The 22,103-nt window shown below is 44.8% G+C and overlaps 1 protein-coding gene across 1 annotated transcript; it reads left to right on the forward strand.

Annotated features, from left to right (window-relative positions):
• The first annotated feature begins 12,277 nt into the window (after positions 1-12,277).
• Positions 12,278-13,255, forward strand: LOC113563423. The gene has a single exon (XM_026975069.1). The coding sequence runs from the start codon at positions 12,278-12,280 to the stop codon at positions 13,253-13,255; it is 978 nt and encodes a 325-aa protein (XP_026830870.1).
• Positions 13,256-22,103: the final 8,848 nt, after the last annotated feature.

The raw sequence follows: 22,103 nt of genomic DNA on the forward strand, positions 1-22,103 counted from the left end.
GTATATAACATATTTCTATATATAGAAACATGTTATATAGGATTATATATGATGATGTATAAAATATTATCTATATATATAGAAACATGGTATATACTATTATACAGTGGCGAGCATATAAATAGGGAAATGTAATTAGCATTGTTTGATTATGTATACATCGACCTTTGAGAAAATAATTTTGGTAAACTTTGTTATTAATGTGAAGTACAGACTTTCAAGGACAGGCTATCACATGTAAACATCGCATTCGTCTCCGCTTCATTACACCGTGAGTCAATAACTGCGCCAGTTACCAAATCGGTACGAGCCCATAAATAGGGAAATCGTATTCTTCTCAGTTTGAACTCGACTTTTGCGCGAATAATTTTGTAATTTCGGTAAGTTTGTTTATATAAACGTTTCTATGTATTTATTTGGTCATAATAAGGAATATGTATGTGATATGTGAAATTGTAGGAATGGGACAGGGCAAACACATAACAGCAGAGCAGCGCCGAGAAATTTATCATTTAAAAGAGCAAAATATGACACTGTCTGCAATATCTAAACGTTTAAATATCTCAATTAATGCTTGTCATCAAGCTTTGAACCATATCAAACGTTATGGTAATACTTCCAACAAACCTCGTGCTCCCAGATCTCGAAAAACTACAACTCGTGTTGATCGGATGATATACCGTATCTCTGAGAAAGACCGTTTCAGGACCGCTGTTGGCATTCACGCCGAAATTTCGACACAAGAAAACTTGAATATAAGTGTTCACACAATACGACGTCGGTTGACAGAGTTCGGATTGAGAGGACGTGTTGCAAGGAAAAAACCTCTAATAAGTAAAAAGAATCGCAAGGCTAGATTATTGTTTGCGAAAGAGCATATCTATTGGACACGCGAACAATGGGCAAAAGTCATTTTTACTGATGAATCCAAATTTAATCGTTTCGGCTCGGATGGCAAAACATATATTCGACGTCGTGTAGGTGAAGAATTCAAAGAAAAGTGTCTGAAACCAACAGTGAAGGGAGGTGGTGGTTCTGTGATGGTGTGGGCCGGTATGAGTTTGATTGGTCCTGGACCAATTTGCCGTATTAATGGAATCATGGACCGTCATGTTTATGTAGACATTCTGGAAAAGAATTTGCTTCCCTATGCTGCACAGTACTTTTCCCACAACTGGATTTTGCAAGCGGACAACGATCCGAAACACACATCAAAAAAGCTAGAGAATTTCTTAAGGATCATAATGTGAATGTTAATACGTGGCCGGCTCAATCTCCGGATCTGAATCCCATAGAGACACTTTGGAATGACGTGGAAAAGGTGATCAAAGAAAAGGAACCATCAAATCTCAACGAAATGTATGAAATTATCCAAGAAGGATGGCGCAACATTTCTATTGATCGATGCATTCGGCTCATTGATTCAATGCCACGAAGATGTCAAGAAGTGATCAGAAACAAAGGAGGACCGACAAAATATTAATTTTTAGTCCAATTCCTTTCCAAAGCAAAGTCCATTTAAGTGCTAGCAAGGGGAAAATAATTTATTAATTTGATATTACTAATCTGTTATAAAAATTCCCTATTTATATGCTCGGAGAAATAAGGATCAAATGGAAATGATATTTTTTTATTTAATACAAAATAGACTATTATAGTTTATTTTATATTGTATTTCATTTCATGATGTACAAACTAAATAATAAAATTGATAGTTTTTCAGTTGTTTCAGGATTCACTAGTCTACACGAAAATTACTTTCGTCAGTTGTATTTCCCTATTTATACGCTCGCCACTGTATATGATGATGTATAAAATATTATCTCACAATTTTACAAAAAGACAATGCGCAAATTACATTTCTACTTATTTTTCAATTATTTTTCTTATTATTTGTTCTACATATATGTGATCAGAAATTATACAAGAGAAAGGAAGTATGTATATGGACATATATGGACATATTTGATACATAATTTTATACGTTTCTATATAATTACGTACAGTTTTATGATGATCTATAAAACATTTTTTACCGGGATTGTTCTTCCAAATCTTGAGAGTAAACCTCTACAAGAGTTTTGGTGCTTACTTGCATTTCATCGCTCGCTCTTTCTGTCTCTCATTCACTCACGCAGTCAATTTCATTTCACGTTCTCGCTTCTCTCCTTCGCTATATTTGTGATTACTCGTTATGATATTCTTTCTTTCATACCACTTGTATTCTTTACATTCTTTACATTTTTGCAAACATAGGAATAAATGTATATTGTATATATAAAATTTTTATGCATTGATTGCTCGCAGATAATGTTCATTCACGCCTATTTATTTTATTTCTTTGCCGTATAACTTACGTATGAATGTATTAAATAAATGTATATAATATGAATATATTATATGTATATATACATATACACATTTTTATTTTATAGTAGATATGAAGTATTAAAAATATAAGGTATAGTTTTCTTTTATATTAATAAATATAACTATAATATAATAATATAATAACATAATATAATATGTATTCTTTACATGTACTAAATGTTCTTAACATGTACTACATAAACATAATTTAAATATCTGTATATGTATTATATGGATATATGTATGTTTTTTTTACAACTAATTGTTAAAAAATTATGTTTATTGTATACATGTAAAGAATACATGTTATATTATATTATTATTTTATGTTACATTATCATAGGCATATTTATTAATATAAAATAACTTATACGTATAGAATGTTGCGTCCGGGGCGTCTTCGGAGCGCGCAGCTGATTCCGATCAGCTCGTAACAACGGGTGGTTCCAAAACGGAGCCACCCCGGACACAACAATAATACTTCATGTATATTATAAAATAAAAATGTATACACATATACATATATACAGTGCTGGCAAAAAGTTCCGGAACGGTTAAAAATCTTGGATAATAATGATTTAGTGGAAAAATGTTTCAAACAAAAAGTATAGGGCTTAAAAAAATCTATTAGATGATGATATATATTTGACCTTAGTATGACCTTGGAAAGCCCGGTCATGGTCAACATAAAAATCTTAAATGGAAATCCCTATTTTTATCACATATTCTTGTAGCTTAGCTTGAGAGCTTTTCGAAACGCTATAATAAATTTTTTTTCTCTTACGTACTTTTTGACTTATAAGGCTTGAAGGTTACACAGTACCGCCGGCATTAGAATTACCCAAGGTGTACCGCGTGGAGGTTGCACGGTCGGATTTACACCTCTTTTGTGTGTGTGTGTGTGTGTGCGTGCGTGCGTATGTGTGCGTGTATGAGTGTGTATGCGCGCGCTCGCGTGTGTCTTCATAAAACTAACTTTATAAAAATAGTTTATACTCGTATGTACGAACAACGGCATTAATGCCGTCCGAATACCCGTGTGATTGCACACAACGATCGGGTCGCTTACACAATGACGGTTGTAGGTGAGGTAAACACAAGCGAGCAAAATAGTTATCGGAACACCTCACCTATACGCGAGAAAGTTTATAAGGGACGCGCTTTCTTAGTGTGCGTCACACGTATTTTCGGACGGCATTAATGCCGTTGTTCGTACATACGAGTATAAACTATTTTTGTGAAGTTAGTTTTATGAAGAACACACGCACGCGCGCGCGCACACACACACACATACACACAAAAGAGGTGTAAATCCGACCGTGCAACCTCCACGCGGTACACCTTGGGTAATTCTAATGCCGGCGGTACTGTGTAACCTTCAAGCCTTATAAGTCAAAAAGTACGTAAGAGAAAAAAAATTTATTATAGCATTTCGAAAAGATCTCGAGCTAAGCTACAAGAGTATGTAATAAAAAATAGGGGTTTCCATTTAAGATTTTTATGTTGACCATGATCGGGCTTTCCAAGGTCATACCAAGGTCAAATATATATCATCTAATAGATTTTTTTAAGCCCTATACTTTTTGTTTGAAACATTTTTCCACTAAATCATTATTTTCCAAGATTTTTAACCGTTCCGGAACTTTTTGCCAACACTGTATATAGATGCTCACAAGAGACGTCTGTGCTTGCACCGTCGCCGGCACCGGGGTACGCGCCCGCGCCCGCGCCATCACCGGCACCGGGATACGCGCCCTCGCCGTCGCCGGCACCGGGATACGCGCCCGCGCCGTCGCCGATACCGGGATACGTGTTCACACCGTCGCACATTTAATAAAGATAGATAATATTATTGCCTGTTGCAGATCCATCTATCATGACATTGGTCAACTAATCGTGTGCTCTATTTTATCTTTACGATAATTTTTCATTGCATTTTTCATATTCATATGCACGAAATTGTCCTGCACGCTAATCTTTTTTACTAGGCTTTTAAACTCATTTCGAAAAGTTTCATAATATTCCTTGATGCTGTCCTGAATGTAAGCTAGTCTTACTTTAGGCATACAAACTGCAAAACAATAATATTAAGCAAATATGTTTTGAGGTTACGTCACAAGCCGATACCCAAACTATAATGGTCTAACTTTTTCTCGTTTTTAAGATAAAATCGACCAGCTTATAATTCATTACTGTGTGTACTTTAATACTGGCGAAGGAATTATCGTTCTATGCAACTAATAAAAAGATTAGCGTGCAGGAAAATACGGTCTGTATTACCGATTCCGCCGGTAATACAGACGACTTCAGGATCCCCTTAAACTTGTAACGAAATGGGACGGAAGGTACGGCGCGGAGGCAATGATCGCGAAACCCAATTTTCATAGTCGCAGCGTCTTTTCATCAAACCTGGTCACGATCGAGATGCGTAAGCTCGAGGTGAAATTCAACAAACCGATCTACGTAGGTATGTGCATCCTCGACATATTCAAGGTCTGTTTGTACGAGTTTCACCACGAGTACATGTTACCGTTATATCACGACAAATGCAAGATCATGTACACGGATACCGATAGTTTGATTTATCATATTGAGTGTGAGGACGTGTACGAACAAATGAAACGCGACATTGCGCGATTTGATACAAGCGATTACGTGTCCGATAACATTTATAGTATTTCGCTCATGAATAAAAAAGATGAGAACAACGGTGCGATAATGACCGAATTCGTGGGGCTCAGAGCGAAAATGTACGCGTTGAAAGTGGATGGCAAAAAAGATACGAAGAAAGCGAAAGGTGTTAAGAGTAATGTAGTCGCACGAAAAATAACTTTTGATGATTACATCCAGTGTTTGAGGGAACAGATAGAAATGACTCAAGATCAATCCCGTATAACATCGCAGCTGCATAACGTGTATACCGTTCGCGAGACAAAAATTGCTCTGAGTCCGTACGACGATAAGCGCTACATCGTACCCGATTCTACGAACACGCTACCGTGAGGACATTACCGCGTACCGTTATAAAATATGTATCGTAGGATACTAATAATAAAGAGTTATTGTATTTCATATATCATTGTATTTTCACATATAGTTATACATTTATATATCATATATGTTTGTGAAAAAAATAAAAGTATTAAACGACATTGTCTTTGTGTATCCACAAATTGTGCGATCCATCGAATCCCAGCCACTTCACGTAGACCTCGTCATCTCTCCTGCGCAGTACTTTCTCCACGAGGTACAGTCCGGATACCTCGCGCGATGCAACTCGTGCTCGTAGAACGCTCCGGCGACTGGTTTGTCGCGATAGTCGTCGAGTAGATAGGTCACGGGGTTGGTACGCTGCACTTTAGCTATGCTAAAAACCTCGGTGGTCCAGTTTGGCACGTAACCCTTCTCGAAGACCGTCTTGTATTTGCTGACGCGTACCGTGTCGTCTACTTTGAACCTTGCTGGAGCCGCTATCTTTATCGCGCTGTATACAGTAGTCAAGAGTCTCTCAATAACAGCGGGAATTACGTCGACGGGTCGCATGCCGATCGTTCAATGCTTTCGAGTGTTATACTCCTTGACGAGCTGGGATAGCGCGTCGACCCACTTGTAAGTCCCATTGAAGGTAAACATCTGCCACATGGCGTTCTTCAGCGTACGATTAAATCGCTCGACGACCGATGCCTTCAATACCGAATACGTGGAATAATGATTGATGTTGTGTTTTCTCATGAGTCGTTGCACGTCGGTGTTGTAAAATTTCTTCCCCATATAGGTTTGCAAGTTTTTCGGACATCTCTTGCTCTCTCGAATGATCTGGGCGAAAGCCACAGCCGTCTCGCTTCCGCCTTTGCTCTTGAGCGGCACGGCCCATGCGTACTTGCTCAACACATCGATGACGGTGAGTATGTAGTGGTAGCCTCTGTTGAAACGTGAGTACGGGCGCATCTCGACTAAGTCTGCCTGCCACAGGTCATCGTATCCCCGAACTATGACCCGTCTTCGTGGAAAATTTCGTCTTGCCGGGGCATGCAGTTCCTCGACGAGTCGCCGCTTCTCAGAACTGACGGCACCTTTCTTACGTCCTTTGGAGCTCATGTTTTGACGGGTGCAAATCATCGACTGGTCGGCACGATATGTGTGAAGATAGTTACATTATGTCTCAAAACTGTTCCTGAGCCGTTCGTATCTGTTTGATACACGTTCGATAGCCGTCCGTTACTTGTTCATACCCCTTTCGGAGTTATTCCAGGACGATTCGCTGAGGCTGGAGCTACGCGAGGGCGGTGTAGGGGCGCTGGAGCCCCGCGGGGGAAGTGGGGGAGCGCTGGAGTTGTTGTTGTTGTTGTTGCCCAATCTTTGGAGATCCGTGAGCGTCTGTCGAAGAGTGTTTAGCATGCCCCGCGGGGAGAGTGGGGGAGGAGGGTTGTCGTATTTGTTGACCACTATTTGGAAATCTGTGAGCCCCTTTCGAAGATCGCCAAGCGCGCCCCGGTAATCCTTCATGTTCAAATTTGGTGAGAGAGATATTCGATGCGAATGACGTTGAACGACTGGTTCGTTTTGACGATATGCGTATCAATTTATAATGATACCAGCCTCGTTCGTTCCACGTTCGTTCCACGTTCAAACACGTTCGTTCCACGTTCGATACACTTTCAAACACGTTCGTTCTACGTTCGTTCCACGTTCAAACACGTTCGTTTTACGTTCGTTCCACGTTCAAACACGTTCGTTCCACGTTCGATACACGTTCAAACACGTTCGTTCCACTTTCTTAAAACGTGCGTTAGCTGTTCCTGAGCCGTTTATCAGTCCTTTATTAGCGGTTCGCGATCATCCGATTTGTTATCCTTCAATAGGCGTTCGCTAACGTTCCTGAGCCGTTCACCAACGTTCGAAAGCCGTTCTTGAGTCGTTCTTGAGACGTCGGCTATCCGTTCAATGGGTATTCGAAAACCGCTCTTTTGCCGTTTGTTGTCTTCGTCATAGTCGTTGGTTAGTTGTTTGTAATCCTCGCTTTCCAACTTTAAACGTCGAAGATCGTCGTACGCGGCCTGGCACCTCTTCATGTCCCTCTCGAACGCAATCAGCTTTTCGTTAAATTCTTTCTGTTGATTCCTCAACGCTTCAATGTACCATTCCACGTACCGTTTATTGACGGCGTCAGTATCAACCTCGGGCTCCGCTACGTGGTGAATCTTGCACGACTTTGCATCAAAGTCCGTACCGATGCGACACAGAGCGTTACGGCGCACGTAACTTCTCACTAATTCGTCCCAATGACGGGAATTGTTGCCGACTGCGTTTCCCTGTTCGAATAGTCCAAACTTGTTGAGAGGCATTCGTTCGATACGAGTGACGTTGATCGACTAGTTTGTTTTGACGATACACGAGTCAATTTATAATGAGACCAGCTTCTCGAAGTTCCTCGATGATCGACAGCATGTCGTTGTCGTGAGAGTTGTGTCCGGCTTGACGCGAAGCTTCGAGCAATCATAGGCGATCCAACAGCTCGTTGGGATCGCCCCAGTGCACGTAATCGATCGCATTGTCGTTCAGTGTCATGACACGAGGTAATCCTCTTCCGGATTTCTTCTTAGGTTCAACCGGTAGTAACGGTGCGATTATGTATTTGTACTTGTATCCCCTGTTACTCTTTACCCGACCTCGCGCGCTGCGATCGCGTCTATACGCGTTCGTCACCAGCAGCATGCTCTTGTACGTTTGCATATCATTTGCCGTGTACACGTCCTCGTCGGGATGTTTCTTGAAAATCAGCTCGTAAAGATCAGGTGTACCTTTGTGTTGCACATCGTCGATAAGTATGTTATCGTTGCTGTCTATCGCGAACCGTTTATTATCGAACATCAGCCCATCCTGACCGATATAAACGCCGACCACGCGATCTATCTCATCGTCACGGCTTATAACAGCCCCGACGTACCGTTGATCAAGCGGGCCCAATTGAGTCCGCAACGAATCCTCCATGGTTTCGAAAACGTTCTCGGTTGGAATAGACGGTTGTACGGCTCCGATTCGACGCCGTTTCGATGTGTATGATTCGCGATCCGGCGAGTCGTCCGTTCGTTTCCTCTTTGCCTTCAGGGCGCGTGATACTTCAATCCCTGCGTCATCGCTCGATTCGATTCGACGCCGTTTTGATTCGTATGATTCGCGATCCTGTGAGCTGTTCCCTCGTTTTCTGTTTGTTTTCAGGGCGCGTGGTACTGCAAGCTCTACGGTACGCGGTGTAAAGGTTATTAATGGCGCATCCGGTGCATCGCTTGATCCGATTCGACGCCGTTTCGATTCGTATGATTCGCGATCTGGCGAGCCGTCCGTTCGTTTCCTCTTTACCCTACTCCTTATCACATTCTTCTTCTCACACTTCGGGGCGCGTGGTACTGCGAGCTCTACGTACGGCTCGTCCTTCACCGCGCGGGTGCTCGAGTTGTCAACGATCTTTTGCAGCGGCTCGATAATAGGTCCGAGGTGTCTCCTTACCGCGATATGGTCATCGATCATATTGGTCTTCAGAGCACGATGTTTCTTCCTGATCGATTCACTCATTTTCTCAATCGCTCTCGCGATCTTTTCACGCTCACGAATATCGTTACTCCCAGCCATGTTGTCAATCAACGACTAACCGCTCCGCGGTATCACAAACACGTTAAATCCGTTTCTGTATCGGCCGTAAGCGAGCGGGCTGTCCTTGTCTACCACTACGAAACCGTACTTGCGTTGCCAACAACTGCGACACAACGCACAGAAATCATCGTACGTCATCGGTATTCACGTGATCGTTGTACACGTGTTTCAGGTTGGTACCATCCTGTTTGAACAGGATCAGCAGGTTCGCATTGTCGCGTATAAGATGTTTCGGTATTCTCGCGTACGTCTGACAGAGATAGAAACAGTCGACGTTCGAGTGTCGCCCCATCACAAAGTATTCTCTCACCGTATCCTGCTTATCGCACGCCACGTCATCAAAGACGAAGATCGAGTTTGGACGCGCCTCGTTCGGTGGAATGACGTCACTGTTATTGGAGTACGTTCGTAAAGTAACCGATTTCATTTATCGACGACAACAAAGTTTCCAAGTACTGATATTTTGGCTGTTGCAACGATTTCGAGTACACGTACACGTTCTCGAAACGTACACCATGCGGACTTTCTAGTAAGCTTATCAGAACGTTGGTTTTACCACAGTTCGAGGGGCCGCAGATGATCGCGCGTATAGTGGTCGGCAGCACCGGGCCATGTTTGCGTTTGTACTCATTGTCCTCCATCAGTCGTAATCTGTCGTAGCAGTTCGTAACCCGTATCGTCAATGGTTGCCGCACGAATCGCATTTTTCTCACGTCTAGGTGGAGGAGGAGTGGAGTCGCCTATTTATAGGCGCGTGAAACCGCGAATCGCTCAGTATCAAAATGTTTATCACGCTGACGAGTCCTTCCGATATACTCGGTTTAACCGCTGAGCAGTTGCAATTTGTGCCAAAGATAATTCTGTTGCTGGAGTGCGAGGACTATATCGAACACGTGTGGAACAAGCTCCCGGAACATATAAAGGCGGATGCAGAGGTGCAGACTTACCGCCGTTGTTACGAACATTACACTCGACCGGGGCAACGAACGCACATCGACGGTCCGGCACCGTTGATCAGGAATTGCTGTGAATGTCAGCGCTCGCGACGAACGAATTAGTGAGAGGCGGAAGTTTGCTGAATCACGCGATAAACGCGCTTCCTTTCGAGCTGCACATCCCCGGCTATCAGTTTTGTGGTCCGGGTACGCGACTCGAGAAACGATTAGCCAGAGGTGATCCGGGTATAAATCCGTTGGACGCAGCGTGCCGCGAGCACGACATAGCGTATTCTCGGAGTAAGGATCTCACCGAGAGTCACGCGGTGGACAGGACACTCGCCAAGAGAGCGCGAGAACGTATTTTCGCGAGGGATTCGACTCTGGGAGAGAGAGCCGCCTCCACGGCTGTCTGGGCAGCGATAAAGGCCAAGACGAAGCTCGGTATGGGTCTGAGGACGAAGAAGAAGACGACGAAGAAAAGAACAACGAAGAAACAGGTCCTTCCAGTAGCGAAACGCGGCGGTATATTGCCGATTCTACCGATGCTGGGTGCGCTCGGATCGTTGGCCGCCGGGGCAGCGGGAGTCGCGAAAGCGGTGAATGACAGCAAAGCCGTGCAGCGTCAACTGCAAGAACTGCATCGTCACCATCGCGCAATGGAAGGTCGCGGACTGTATTTCGCTTCGTACAAGAATGGACAGGGACTGTATCTCGCCCCGTACAAACGAGGACAGAGCGCAGTAACGAAGAAAAAAAAACGTCAAAAAGGTGATAAAGATGCCTACGGGTGAAACCACCAATGTACAATAGAATTGGATCAACTGGCAAGACGTATGGCGTACCATACTTTAGAGGTGTTTTCATGCGTAACTCGTTACCGATGAGCGGTGTACGTCGAAACGAGAGAGGTATCGTAAATCTGGACGATGCAACGGATCTCGGTACTCATTGAGTAGCATACGCAAAGAGGGGAGGCCACGTGATATATTTTGACAGTTTTGGTGATCTCCAACCGCCAAGGGAACTGGTGCAATATTTCGGACATGCAGTGAAGATTCAGTACAATTGAACGTCCTATTAAACTTACGATCAGAGCATCTGCGGACAATTGTATTTAAGGTTTCTCCAAACGGTCGACGATCAGTATGAATTTAAAGCCTAACGAGGTGCTATGAATATTCAGTATTCGTTGGGCAGTTTCTCCATCATGTCGCTGACACTCACGCTGACCGGGAGGAGTAGTATTCTCGCGGTAAACTACTTTCCATCCATAGATTTGAGCGACGGTGATTACGAGCTCGGTCTAATGGACTTTGAGACGTATCACACGATACCGAACGTGAACGCTTCGAACAATAAATTCTACTTTGGCGAAGACGATGCGGAGATTACAATTCTCGAGGGATCGTACGAACTGCGAGACATAAACAAGTTTTTGAAACGTACAATATCAATTTCACAGAAACGGCATATGATTGATCCCAGCGACGAATACCCGATAGTGCTCCGCGCTAATCACAATACGATGAGGAGTGAGATTAAATGCTCCTACAGAATAAATTTTGGAAAACCAAACAACATTGGATCGCTGCTGGGATTCTCGTCGAAGCGTATATTGCAACCGCAACAATGGTACGAATCGGACACATCGATCAACATCATCAACGTGAACGTTATCCGCGTAGAGTGTAACATGACCGCGGGTGCGTACAGCAACGGCGAACGCGTGCACACGATACACGAATTTTCGCCGAGCGTGCCATCGGGATATAAGATATCGGAAAGACCGAGACAGATCATTTACCTGCCAATCATCGTACAGTGCATTACGGATCTAACGATACGCGTTCTCGACCAAACCGGGCGATTGCTCGACTTTCGTGAAGAAGAGATCACGATCAGATTGCACGTGCGACGGCGATAACGTGAGATGCTCGTATTGAGCGGATCGAAACAAGCCACAGATAACGCAATCTTTACGAGGCCAACGTTCGGTAATAGTCAGTCATCCGATAGCACCAAGAAGAAGAGGTTAACCGCATCGAACGTTGAATTTTTGAGATCTTTGGATTTCGCGGTACAAAATATCTAAAATGACAGAGATCCTCAACATCGGAGACGAGCCGATCTTTGACGATCGCATCGTCAAGATCGAGACTCACACGTACAATCCGTTCGCCAACACGACGTTCGGATACAGCGACGAGATAAGAATACCTATACAGTAACAGGATCTGTACACACTGCCGCATGAAAGTTTTCTGTACATCGAGGGAAAACTAACGTTCAACGGAGACCTTATTGGACCTCGTATGGTGATGGGAAATACCTGCGTGGCGTTCATGTTCGATGAGATTCGCTACGAACTTGACGGCGTGGAGATTGATCGCAACAGAAACGTTGGAACGACTTCGACACTCAAAAACTATACACTGTTAACACTCGATAGAGGCGTAACCCTGGGTAATTCCAGTTGGGATACGTATTATAGTGATAATGCAGATGAATACTTTAATTTTTGTGTACCGCTCTCCATGTTACTGAGATTTTACGAAGATTACAAACGCGTGGTGATCAACGCTCGTCATGAACTGATTCTGATACGATCGCGCAACGATAACAATAGTCTGCTGGGAAATCCCGCGCTGGCGCCTGTGATCGACATATTCAAGATACAATGGCGAATGCCGCACGTGTTATTGAACGAGATAAATAAGTTGTCGATGCTGCGTGCTTTGGAGAGTGGACGATACATCACCATGGTTTTCCGATTGTGGGATCTGTACGAGTATCCGCTATTACAGAGCACGACCAAGCATTCGTGGGCGATTAAGACCGCGACTCAGCTTGAGAAGCCGCGATACGTCATCTTTGCTCTGCAGACAGGTCGGAAGAACGTCATGTCCGAGGACGTTACCATATTCGACGACTGCAAACTAACCAACGTGAAACTGCATCTCAACTCGGAATTTTATTCATACGACTTGAATGTGGATTTCGAGAAGAACAAAAACGCCATCCTTTACGATATGTATTCACGTTTTCGTAGGGCTTATTATAACTGCAATTGCGCCGAGGCATACTTGACTCCTCCCAACTTTCTTCTTCGCGGACCTTTTGTGGTTATCGATTGTTCGCGACAGAACGAGTCTGTCAAGAGTGCCACCGTGGATGTGCGATTGGAATTTGAGGGCAAGGAGAATGTACCGCCAAATACAACGGCCTACTGTCTCATCATACACGATCGCGTGGTCGAATACAGTCCGTTGACCAACGTTGTACGCAGAGTCACCTAAACGTGGCAACATCGCGATCTCTATTATATAAAAAAACAGCCGCCATCGAGAACGATTGTAGTCGACGCGTTGATACCACAACCAGTCATGTCCGTACCGACGTTCGTGGATCTGCAAGGCTTTATCATCGGCGGAACCTTTGTCGTGAAGGAGGTTGCCGTACTGAGAAATGGAAATATTCTCTCTCACTATATCTTTGAACCCTGCGTGCCATGGTACAGTCTCAACAAGGTGGAGAGACGTCATGCATTCTGGCTGATGGCGAATCATCACGGATTACAATGGGACGATGGAACAATTCCGTATCGATGGTCTAAAGATCTGATTACAAAGGCGGTGACGGACGAAGCATCATATACCATCGTATACGTCAAGGGACGCGAAAAACGTGAATGGCTGCGGAATCTGCTCCTGGATGACGACGATATCTACATCGAGACTATCGACGCTCACTACGAAGACGTACCATCTTTGAACAAGGTGGACGTTACGCATACTTTGCGTTGTAACAAACATGTAACCAAGCGTGCTTTCCAAAATGTATTTAAACTGTTTAATTGGTGGTCTTACTATACGAAATAAAATATGTTTTTATGAAACACGATTCTTCTTATTTCCCTTATCCCCTCCCCTCCTTATAATTAGCTGAAGAATCGAACACGTTCGTGCACGTTCAGTATTGCATCAACTCAAATTCCATACGTAAGCAGCGCTGACATCGGCGCTTAAAAATGTTTAGATAATCCCCTCTCCTTATAATTGGTTGAAGAATCGAACATGTTCATGCACGTTCAGTATTGCGTCAGCCTCAGTGCGTACAAAACCTAACCAGCAGCAGCAGCAATGAACTCCATTGAGGGAAGCAGCATGAACTATTACGTTCCGCTTCAGGACGCCGAAACTTCACCGAAGAAATGTATCAGGTACGTTTAAGAATCTTCTCCTTTGTCTTTTAATTTTTTTAATTTATAGATATTAGAGAATAAGAGTTATCGCGTCTCTCCTCGATCGCGTCGATTCCTCGATAGCGGTCGGGAATTTCCGGTGTACTTCGGGCAACGGGCGAAATTCGGACGATGCTGATTTCAAACGATCTATTGTAAGTCGAACCGTCAATCAAGACGAACGTATATCGAGCACTCTACTAAATACGAGATAGTTCACGGAAATCAAGTGAGACTTGTTAGAGAACAAATAGCTTTCTATCACCACCCTGTTCCTTTAACAGGTTATGGGCCCAGTTCACTCATACTGTGCATAAAGTGTGATAGAAATCGGTAATCAGTTCTCGGAGCCGGCGGTAACCACCTTGGAGCGTTCGCGAAAACGTGGCAAGTGCGAGTGAATCGAACCCACCATGAGCGAAGAAATCTCGGCTCGGCACGTGAAGAAGTTCGACGGCACGAATTTCCAGGGCTGGAAATTACAGCTGAGGATGCTATTTGTCGCGAATGGCATCCAAGACGTGGTCGACGGGACGCGACCGATGCCAGACGATGCAACATCGGTAGCAGGGAAGCTCTGGGTGCGCGACAATGCGAAGGCGATGTTCCTAATATCTTCCGCGATGGAATACGAACGATTGGAGCCACTGCTGGTGTGCACAACCGCGAACAACATGTGGACCAAGCTGAGCAGCATTCACGAGCAGAAGTCCGCCTCTAATAAATTAATGCTCACGCAAAAATTTCACGAATATAAAATGGCGTCAGGAGACTCGGTAGTTCAGCACATGGCGAAGGTGCAAAACATGGCCGCGCAATTAACAGATCTAGGCGAGATGGTGTCGGACGTGACCGTAATGGCGAAGATTCTGAGCAGTCTATCTCCAAAGTATAATGCTCTGCAGACAGCGTGGGATAGTGTAGATCCAGATCGCCAAACTCTTGTAAACCTGCAAGAATGACTCATTCGCGAGGAATCGAGGCTGAATGTGGATAGTGAGGATGATACGAGTGCGCTTGCTGTGACGAAGGGGAACAAGGACAAGAAGAAACCCTGCAACTGTGATAGCAGTAATAGAAAGACCAACAAGGACATCCTATGTTATAAATGTCACAAGAAGAGACATTTCGCGCGCGAGTGCCCTAAGAAATGCGTGAAAAACGAGCAACGTGGCGAACAGGAGCAGGATTGTGCCTTTATGGTCGAGGACAATAACAGTGCAAAGTGCCAGTTCGGAGCATGGACAACATTGTCCAACGATCAAATTCAAAAGCTGCTAAAGGTCGACCAAAGTGATGTGTGGTTAGCAGATAGCGGAGCATCGAGGCATGTGACCTTTAGGCGTGACTGGCTCATCGAATACAAATCCATTAAAACAGGAGGAACAATAGTTCTCGGCGATGGCGAGAAGTGTAATATCGTCGGAGAGGGGACGGTGATCGTCGAAAAATACGTAGACGGCGTGTGGCGCGAGGCTCGCGTGGAAAACGTTCTACATGTACCGCAGCTGAAGAAGAACTTGTTCTCAGTAGGAGCCTGCACGCAAAGAAAATTTGAAGTGCAATTCGATGAAAAGTTCGTGACTCTCGTGCGAAAAGGTGAAGTGGTCGCGTCGGGAGTGATCCAAGAGAACAACATATACAGATTGTTTTTTCGTGTCAAGAATCGCGAAGCGAAAGAAGCGAAAGAAGCGAATGTGTCAGCGACGGATGTACGCGTGTGGCACGAGCGTCTGGGTCACGTAAGTAAACGCGCTCTGTGCGATCTCGTAAGAAACGGTCTAGTCAGCGGCGTGTCGATGACAGATACAGACGATTTCTTTTGCGAAATGTGTCACTTAGGAAAGGCGCACAGACTACCATTTAAAAATCGCGATGTAAAAGTGTCGACGGAACCGGGCGAAAAGGTACATACCGACGTGTGCGGACCGATGTCGGTGGAATCACCGGGCGGAGCGAAATATTTTCTTACGTTCAAAGACGATGCGACGGGTTATAGACACGTATATTATATAAAGCACAAAAGCGACGTGTTCGAAAAATTTAAGGAGTTTGAAAAGCTAATTTCAAACAAATTCGGGCGTTCGTTAAAAATCTTGCGGTCGGATAACGGTCTAGAATTTTGCAACCGGCAAATGAACGATTATATTGCTGCTCGTGGAATTAAAAAGGAGAACACTGCTCCTTACACGCCTCAACAAAACGGGAAAGCGGAGCGTGATAATCGGACTATAGTGGAGAGTGCGCGTACAATGTTACATTCGAAAGGACTTCCGAACTGTCTGTGGGCAGAAGCGGTAAACACAGCTGTGTACGTGCTGAATCGAACAGTATCATCGTCAAGTGACGCGACACCGTATGAACTGTGGATGAGCAAAAAGCCGAACATCAAGTATCTACGTATTTTTGGTTCAGATGCTTACGTACATGTGCCGAAGCAATTTACGAAAAAGTTCGATCTGCGCGCGCGGAAAATGATCTTAGTGGGATACCAAGGCGACTCCGAAAATTATCGCGTTTACGATCCGACTACGAAGAAAGTGAGTGTGACAAGAGACGTCACGTTTAATGAACGAGTGGGCAGAACAACGACCAAAGAAGGGCAGTCACGAGAGGAGACAGCGGTCTGGCTTCCGACGGCGAGAAACGGTGAAGAAGATGAAGAAGATGAGGACGACAACGAGGAGCCTCCACGAGAAGCTGAGGCAGGTTGTCAAGGTAATCGAAACGAGCAAGAAAATGCTGAAAAACCGCAGGAGGCTGCCAATGGACGAGATGTCAACGGAGCAGCAAATCAGCGGCAGGTCAGGCCACCAGAGACTCCACGAACCCTGAGAGATCGCGCATCTCTCAAACCACCGATGAGGTACGAAGTGGATGTGGCCGAACACGTTACACCGAATACGTACGAAGAGGCTATTAATGGTGAAGACGCCGTGCAGTGGGCGCTAGCCATTAAAGAAGAATTGAAAGCGCACAAGATCAATCATACCTGGTCGATTGTGCCAAGACCAGCAGAATTGAAAACAATAGATTCGAAGTGGGTCTTTAAAGTCAAAGAAAGTCCAGATACCAAGATGCGACGGTTCAAGGCGAGGCTCTGTGCAAGAGGGTTCCTGCAACAGCGAGGAGTCGATTTCAATGAAATGTATGCACCGGTCGTAAGATACGACTCGTTAAGAGTGCTGCTGGCAACGGTAGCTGAAACTGATCTCGAGCTGCTGCAATTTGATGTTCAGACAGCGTTCCTATACGACGAGCTGGACGTCGACATCTATATGGAGCTGCCAGAGGGACTCAACGTCGAACAGGACTCCAGGAAAGCTGTAACGGAAGATTTAGTTTGTAAACTCGGAAAAACACTGTACGGTCTGAAGCAAGCACCCCGGTGCTGGAATCGAAAATTTAAAGAAATCTTGAATCGGTTTAATTTTGAAAATAGTGAAGCTGACCAGTGCATTTATATCGGGCGACTAAATAATGAAATCGTGTACTTAGCTTTATTTGTAGATGACGGACTGGTTGCAGCAAAATCGAGAGAAACATTAAATTTTGTAACAAGCGGTTTATGAGAAAACTTTGAAATAAAGATCGGCGATACTAGAATGTTTGTTGGTTTACAAATAGATCGCGATAGAGTTAATAAAAGTCTAATAATTCACCAGAATGCATACGTAAATAAAATACTCGAAAAGTTCGGGATGAACGACGCGAAAACTGTCAGCATACCAGTCGATCCTCATACTATTTTGTATCCGGTCGAAGAGAATGATGAGAAGTCGAATGTTCCATATCGAGAGGTGGTCGGATCACTGACATTCTTGGCGTCGGTATCGCGGCCCGATATAGTGTTTGCAGTAAATGCCGTGAGCAAATTTTTGAATAATCATAATTATGAACACTGGCGAGCAGTGAAAAGAATGTTTGCATATTTGAAAGGCACTAATGATTACGGCATAGAGTATAAAAGCGGCGGTAGCAAGTTCGAGTTAATCGGCTTCTCGGATACCGATTTTGTAGGCGATGTTGAAACCAGGAGATCGACCACGGGATACATATTTCGTCTAGCGAACGGTCCGGTAACATGGTCGTCTCAACGACAAAAAATAGTTACACTCAGTACGACCGAGTCTGAGTACGTAGCGGCAGCAGCGGCTACAAGAGAAACAATCTGGCTGAGGAAACTACTCACCGATCTTAAATACCCCTGCGAGAGGGACACGATATTATGTATAGACAACCAAAGCGCGATACGTCTCGTCAGGAACCCTGAGTTCCATAAAAGGACGAAACATATCGATATACGGTATCACTATATCCGAGAAAAGGTCGAAAACGGAGAAATTTCGGTAGAATATGTTCCGTCAGAACTACAGGAAGCTGACATTCTTACGAAAGCGCTTCCGAGAGATCGATTCAGAAAATTCCGCGATATAATTAATGTAGCGTCAACGAAGATGAGATGCTCAAACGGCGGTAGTGTTAGAGAATAAGAGTTATCGCGTCTCTCCTCGATCGCGTCGATATCGCGTCGATTCCTCGATAGCGGTCGGGAATTTCCGGTGTACTTCGGGCAACGGGCGAAATTCGGACGATGCTGATTTCAAACGATCTATTGTAAGTCGAACCGTCAATCAAAACGACGTGTATCGAGCACTCTAATAAATACGAGATAGTTAACGGAAATCAAGTGAGACTTGTTAGAAAACAAATAGCTTTCTATCACCACCCTGTTCCTTTAACAATAGAGAAAGTATTTTTTTATTCATGATTTTTTTTCTCACAGCGTTTTACCCGCACGTCGTGCAGTTCGTATACTGAACAGCCGATACGCACTGACGGCTACGGGATATAAATACCTAGACATCGGCATCAACGTCGATCCACCGAGCTACGTCGAGATTGCGATAGGGGATCATCGAGGAAACGAGCTGATCCTATCTCTCGAAACGTGGAAGGGACTCTACGAACAACGATGGAACATCCAGAACCATCTCTGCAAGGATGTTCGCGACCGTCCTCTCACCGTTGGACCGTTGACGGTGCGATTCAGTGAGAGTCCAGTGTGTGATACTAAACTCATGTGTCTGGATTCGTCCGACGTACGGTTGGTGATGACCGAATCGACGTTCTTCGCCATGATTAACCTGGATCGCTGCATCGAGCTGATGTTCGACGGCTTGAACCGTTTGGTCGAAAAGGTCGACACAAAGTTCGTACGATTTTCGATTATCGCGTCCACCGAGACTAAGGATGCGTCGAACGCCATACGCGTCAGCGCATTCTTCAACACCAATAACATTATAGATTGTGAGCTGTTGGCTCTGGTTTTTAGTAAACCATTGTAAAAAAACAGATACAATAAAAAAATACTGTTCCAGGCATAAAGCGTACTATTCTTTTCCTCACGCTCATTTCCCTCACGCACTCGAGTATCCTCTACGAGGCGCTTCGCCCTTAACTTGTCGCATTGTCCAAACGTAAATATTTTTTTCTCTAGATCGTTCTCGAAAAGGCTGCATCTTCTAATTTCGTAGACAATGTATAGTTGTATGGGGATGAAATACGTGTATATGTGTGTGCTATGTAACCGAAAAGCGTCACGTTACGCCAGCTCTAGACTTTTAGCAGTTTTATTACCTCAACACTTAACGTTAACCATTGCACATCTAGCCAAAATTGAAAGCGTTACGTTACGCCAGCTCTGAAGCTCTTGAATTTTAGAGTTTTACTAACTCAACACTTATCTTAATGTTAACCATTGCATATCTAACCCTACTCTTCTTCTTTTCTACGGGCTAGAGGCGAAAGATTTTTTCCGTTCAGTCAGTCAGTCTTTAGTCTTTGATCGTGCGATCAGTTGTGTTAGCAGTGCAATAAAGTGAAAATATAGTTTAAAATGGAGCACAACAAAAAGTACATCGATATTCACAAAATGCAGTGGACGCGCTGGAAGCGACAGGGGAGGAGGGTGGAAAATGAATGTATCGATGAATTGTGGACGCGCCCGGACATCGAGGACGACGACATATTCCAATTACGAAATTTATACGGAGAAGATGAGTGGGCTCCGGAAAATTGGGACGAATGGGAAGATATCGGTGAGTAATTTATTTTATTTTTTCTTTTTTCAACTGCGTTCGAATAGTAAAATAATAATCGGGATTAATAATATTGTTATAGAAATAATCGATAGAAAGAGGAAGGCGAGTGAGGAGGAGGAAGAGATGTCGGAGAGCCTCAACAAGAGGATGCGGATTGAGGAGGACAATGATATCGGTGAGTTTTTTTAATTTTTTTACTTTTTATTTTTTAATTTTTCTTACGAATAAGTGTACTAATCGACTTTTGCCATTACAGAAATAATATATGATAACAAGTGCGCGCTGGAGGACAACGATGATGTCGGTACGTATTTGTTTATTTACTTTCCAACGCCGTTTAATAATCGTTGTTAGCGCTGCCCGCCTTGCACGCGCTATCGACGTCACAAACTCGGAGTTACGATAAACTCGAACCTCTCGATACGATCGGAAGATTGGACGCCAGGTGCGTCTCTGCGCACCACTCGAAATCTGCACGAAATGCGACTAGCTCTCAAATCGGGCGTAGGAAAGTCAGTTGGGACCACTGGAAGGGCAACCGTGACACAATAAGGCTCCACACACGTAAATAACAAATAGTTCGTATATTTGGTTCGTTAGTACATCGGCCGGACGAATTCTCGTCCGCCGGAATTCTCAAGGTGATCGCGCGGATTATGCGTAACTCGGAACGGTCGGCGAGGCGAATATCTCTAGGCGGCCGCACCGCTACCCGAAATTACCCGGGATCGACTCTCGACGTTCGCTCGGCAAACGGGTCGGAAATCCAGATGAACCCGGAGACCTCCGAAGAAACACCACACCTCGGCGAAATCTTGCGGGGTCCCGCGATTCCGATACGATTCTGGCCCCGATACGCTTCACGGCTGGTCGACACGCGCACTCAGCTCTGACACCCGCTAAATCGCCGTGCGATATGGCTCAGGCCCCGCGACGCGCTCAACCCGCAATCGCGACACGATACGATACGATACACTACGATAAACCACCCGGAACTCGACGTGTCGGTTTCCCCGGGAGTCGGTTACGGTAGCACGACAACGGCTCACGACGGGCACCACATCGAGCTACTGCTCACGCTGGTCCCGTTCGGACGAGTCTACTCTTAACGGCCTCCGCCGCTGCCCGATTCACGAATCTTCAACTACGCGAAACGCGACGCAGACAACTACGCCGGAAAACGATACTTCGTGCGACGCGGCGAAAACTATACTTTACGCGAGAACGATACCGACGATATCACGCGAAAACGATCTGGCACGACAGGACGCAGCCTTCGGCCGAACGGCACCGGTCCCCGCCCGTAATTCGGATCGCGACACTCATTTCGACACCGTACGACTAGCAATTACAAACGCGACGCAGACAGATCCCGATAAACAACGATACTCTACACAACAACGATCCAGCACGGCATGACGCAACTCTCGGCAGAACGGTCGGTCCCCGCAAGACCCGGATCGCGACAATTACACTTCCATATCGGACAAATCGTAATCAACAAAACGCGACACTCATAGTTCGACACTCTACAAATAGTCTTTACAAAACGCGATTACAAAACGGACGAGAGCTGGCTGTGACTATGGGTAGGAGCGTCTCTCATTAACGCAAAATTAACCGGGGCCGACGGACCTCGCCTCGGTACATCTCGACAACGGCAGAACGGCATCAAGTCGCCACTCGTGGCTCACAGATCGTGCATAAGTCCGCGTAAGTACGAAACGTTGAGATGCCGCAAGGGTCCGCTTAGCCGGCTACGCGAGCTAAGGTCGCAGAGTGGAGATCTTACACTTCGGC

This window comes from Ooceraea biroi, chromosome 14, assembly GCF_003672135.1.
Source record: "Ooceraea biroi isolate clonal line C1 chromosome 14, Obir_v5.4, whole genome shotgun sequence".
NCBI lineage: Eukaryota > Metazoa > Arthropoda > Insecta > Hymenoptera > Formicidae > Ooceraea > Ooceraea biroi.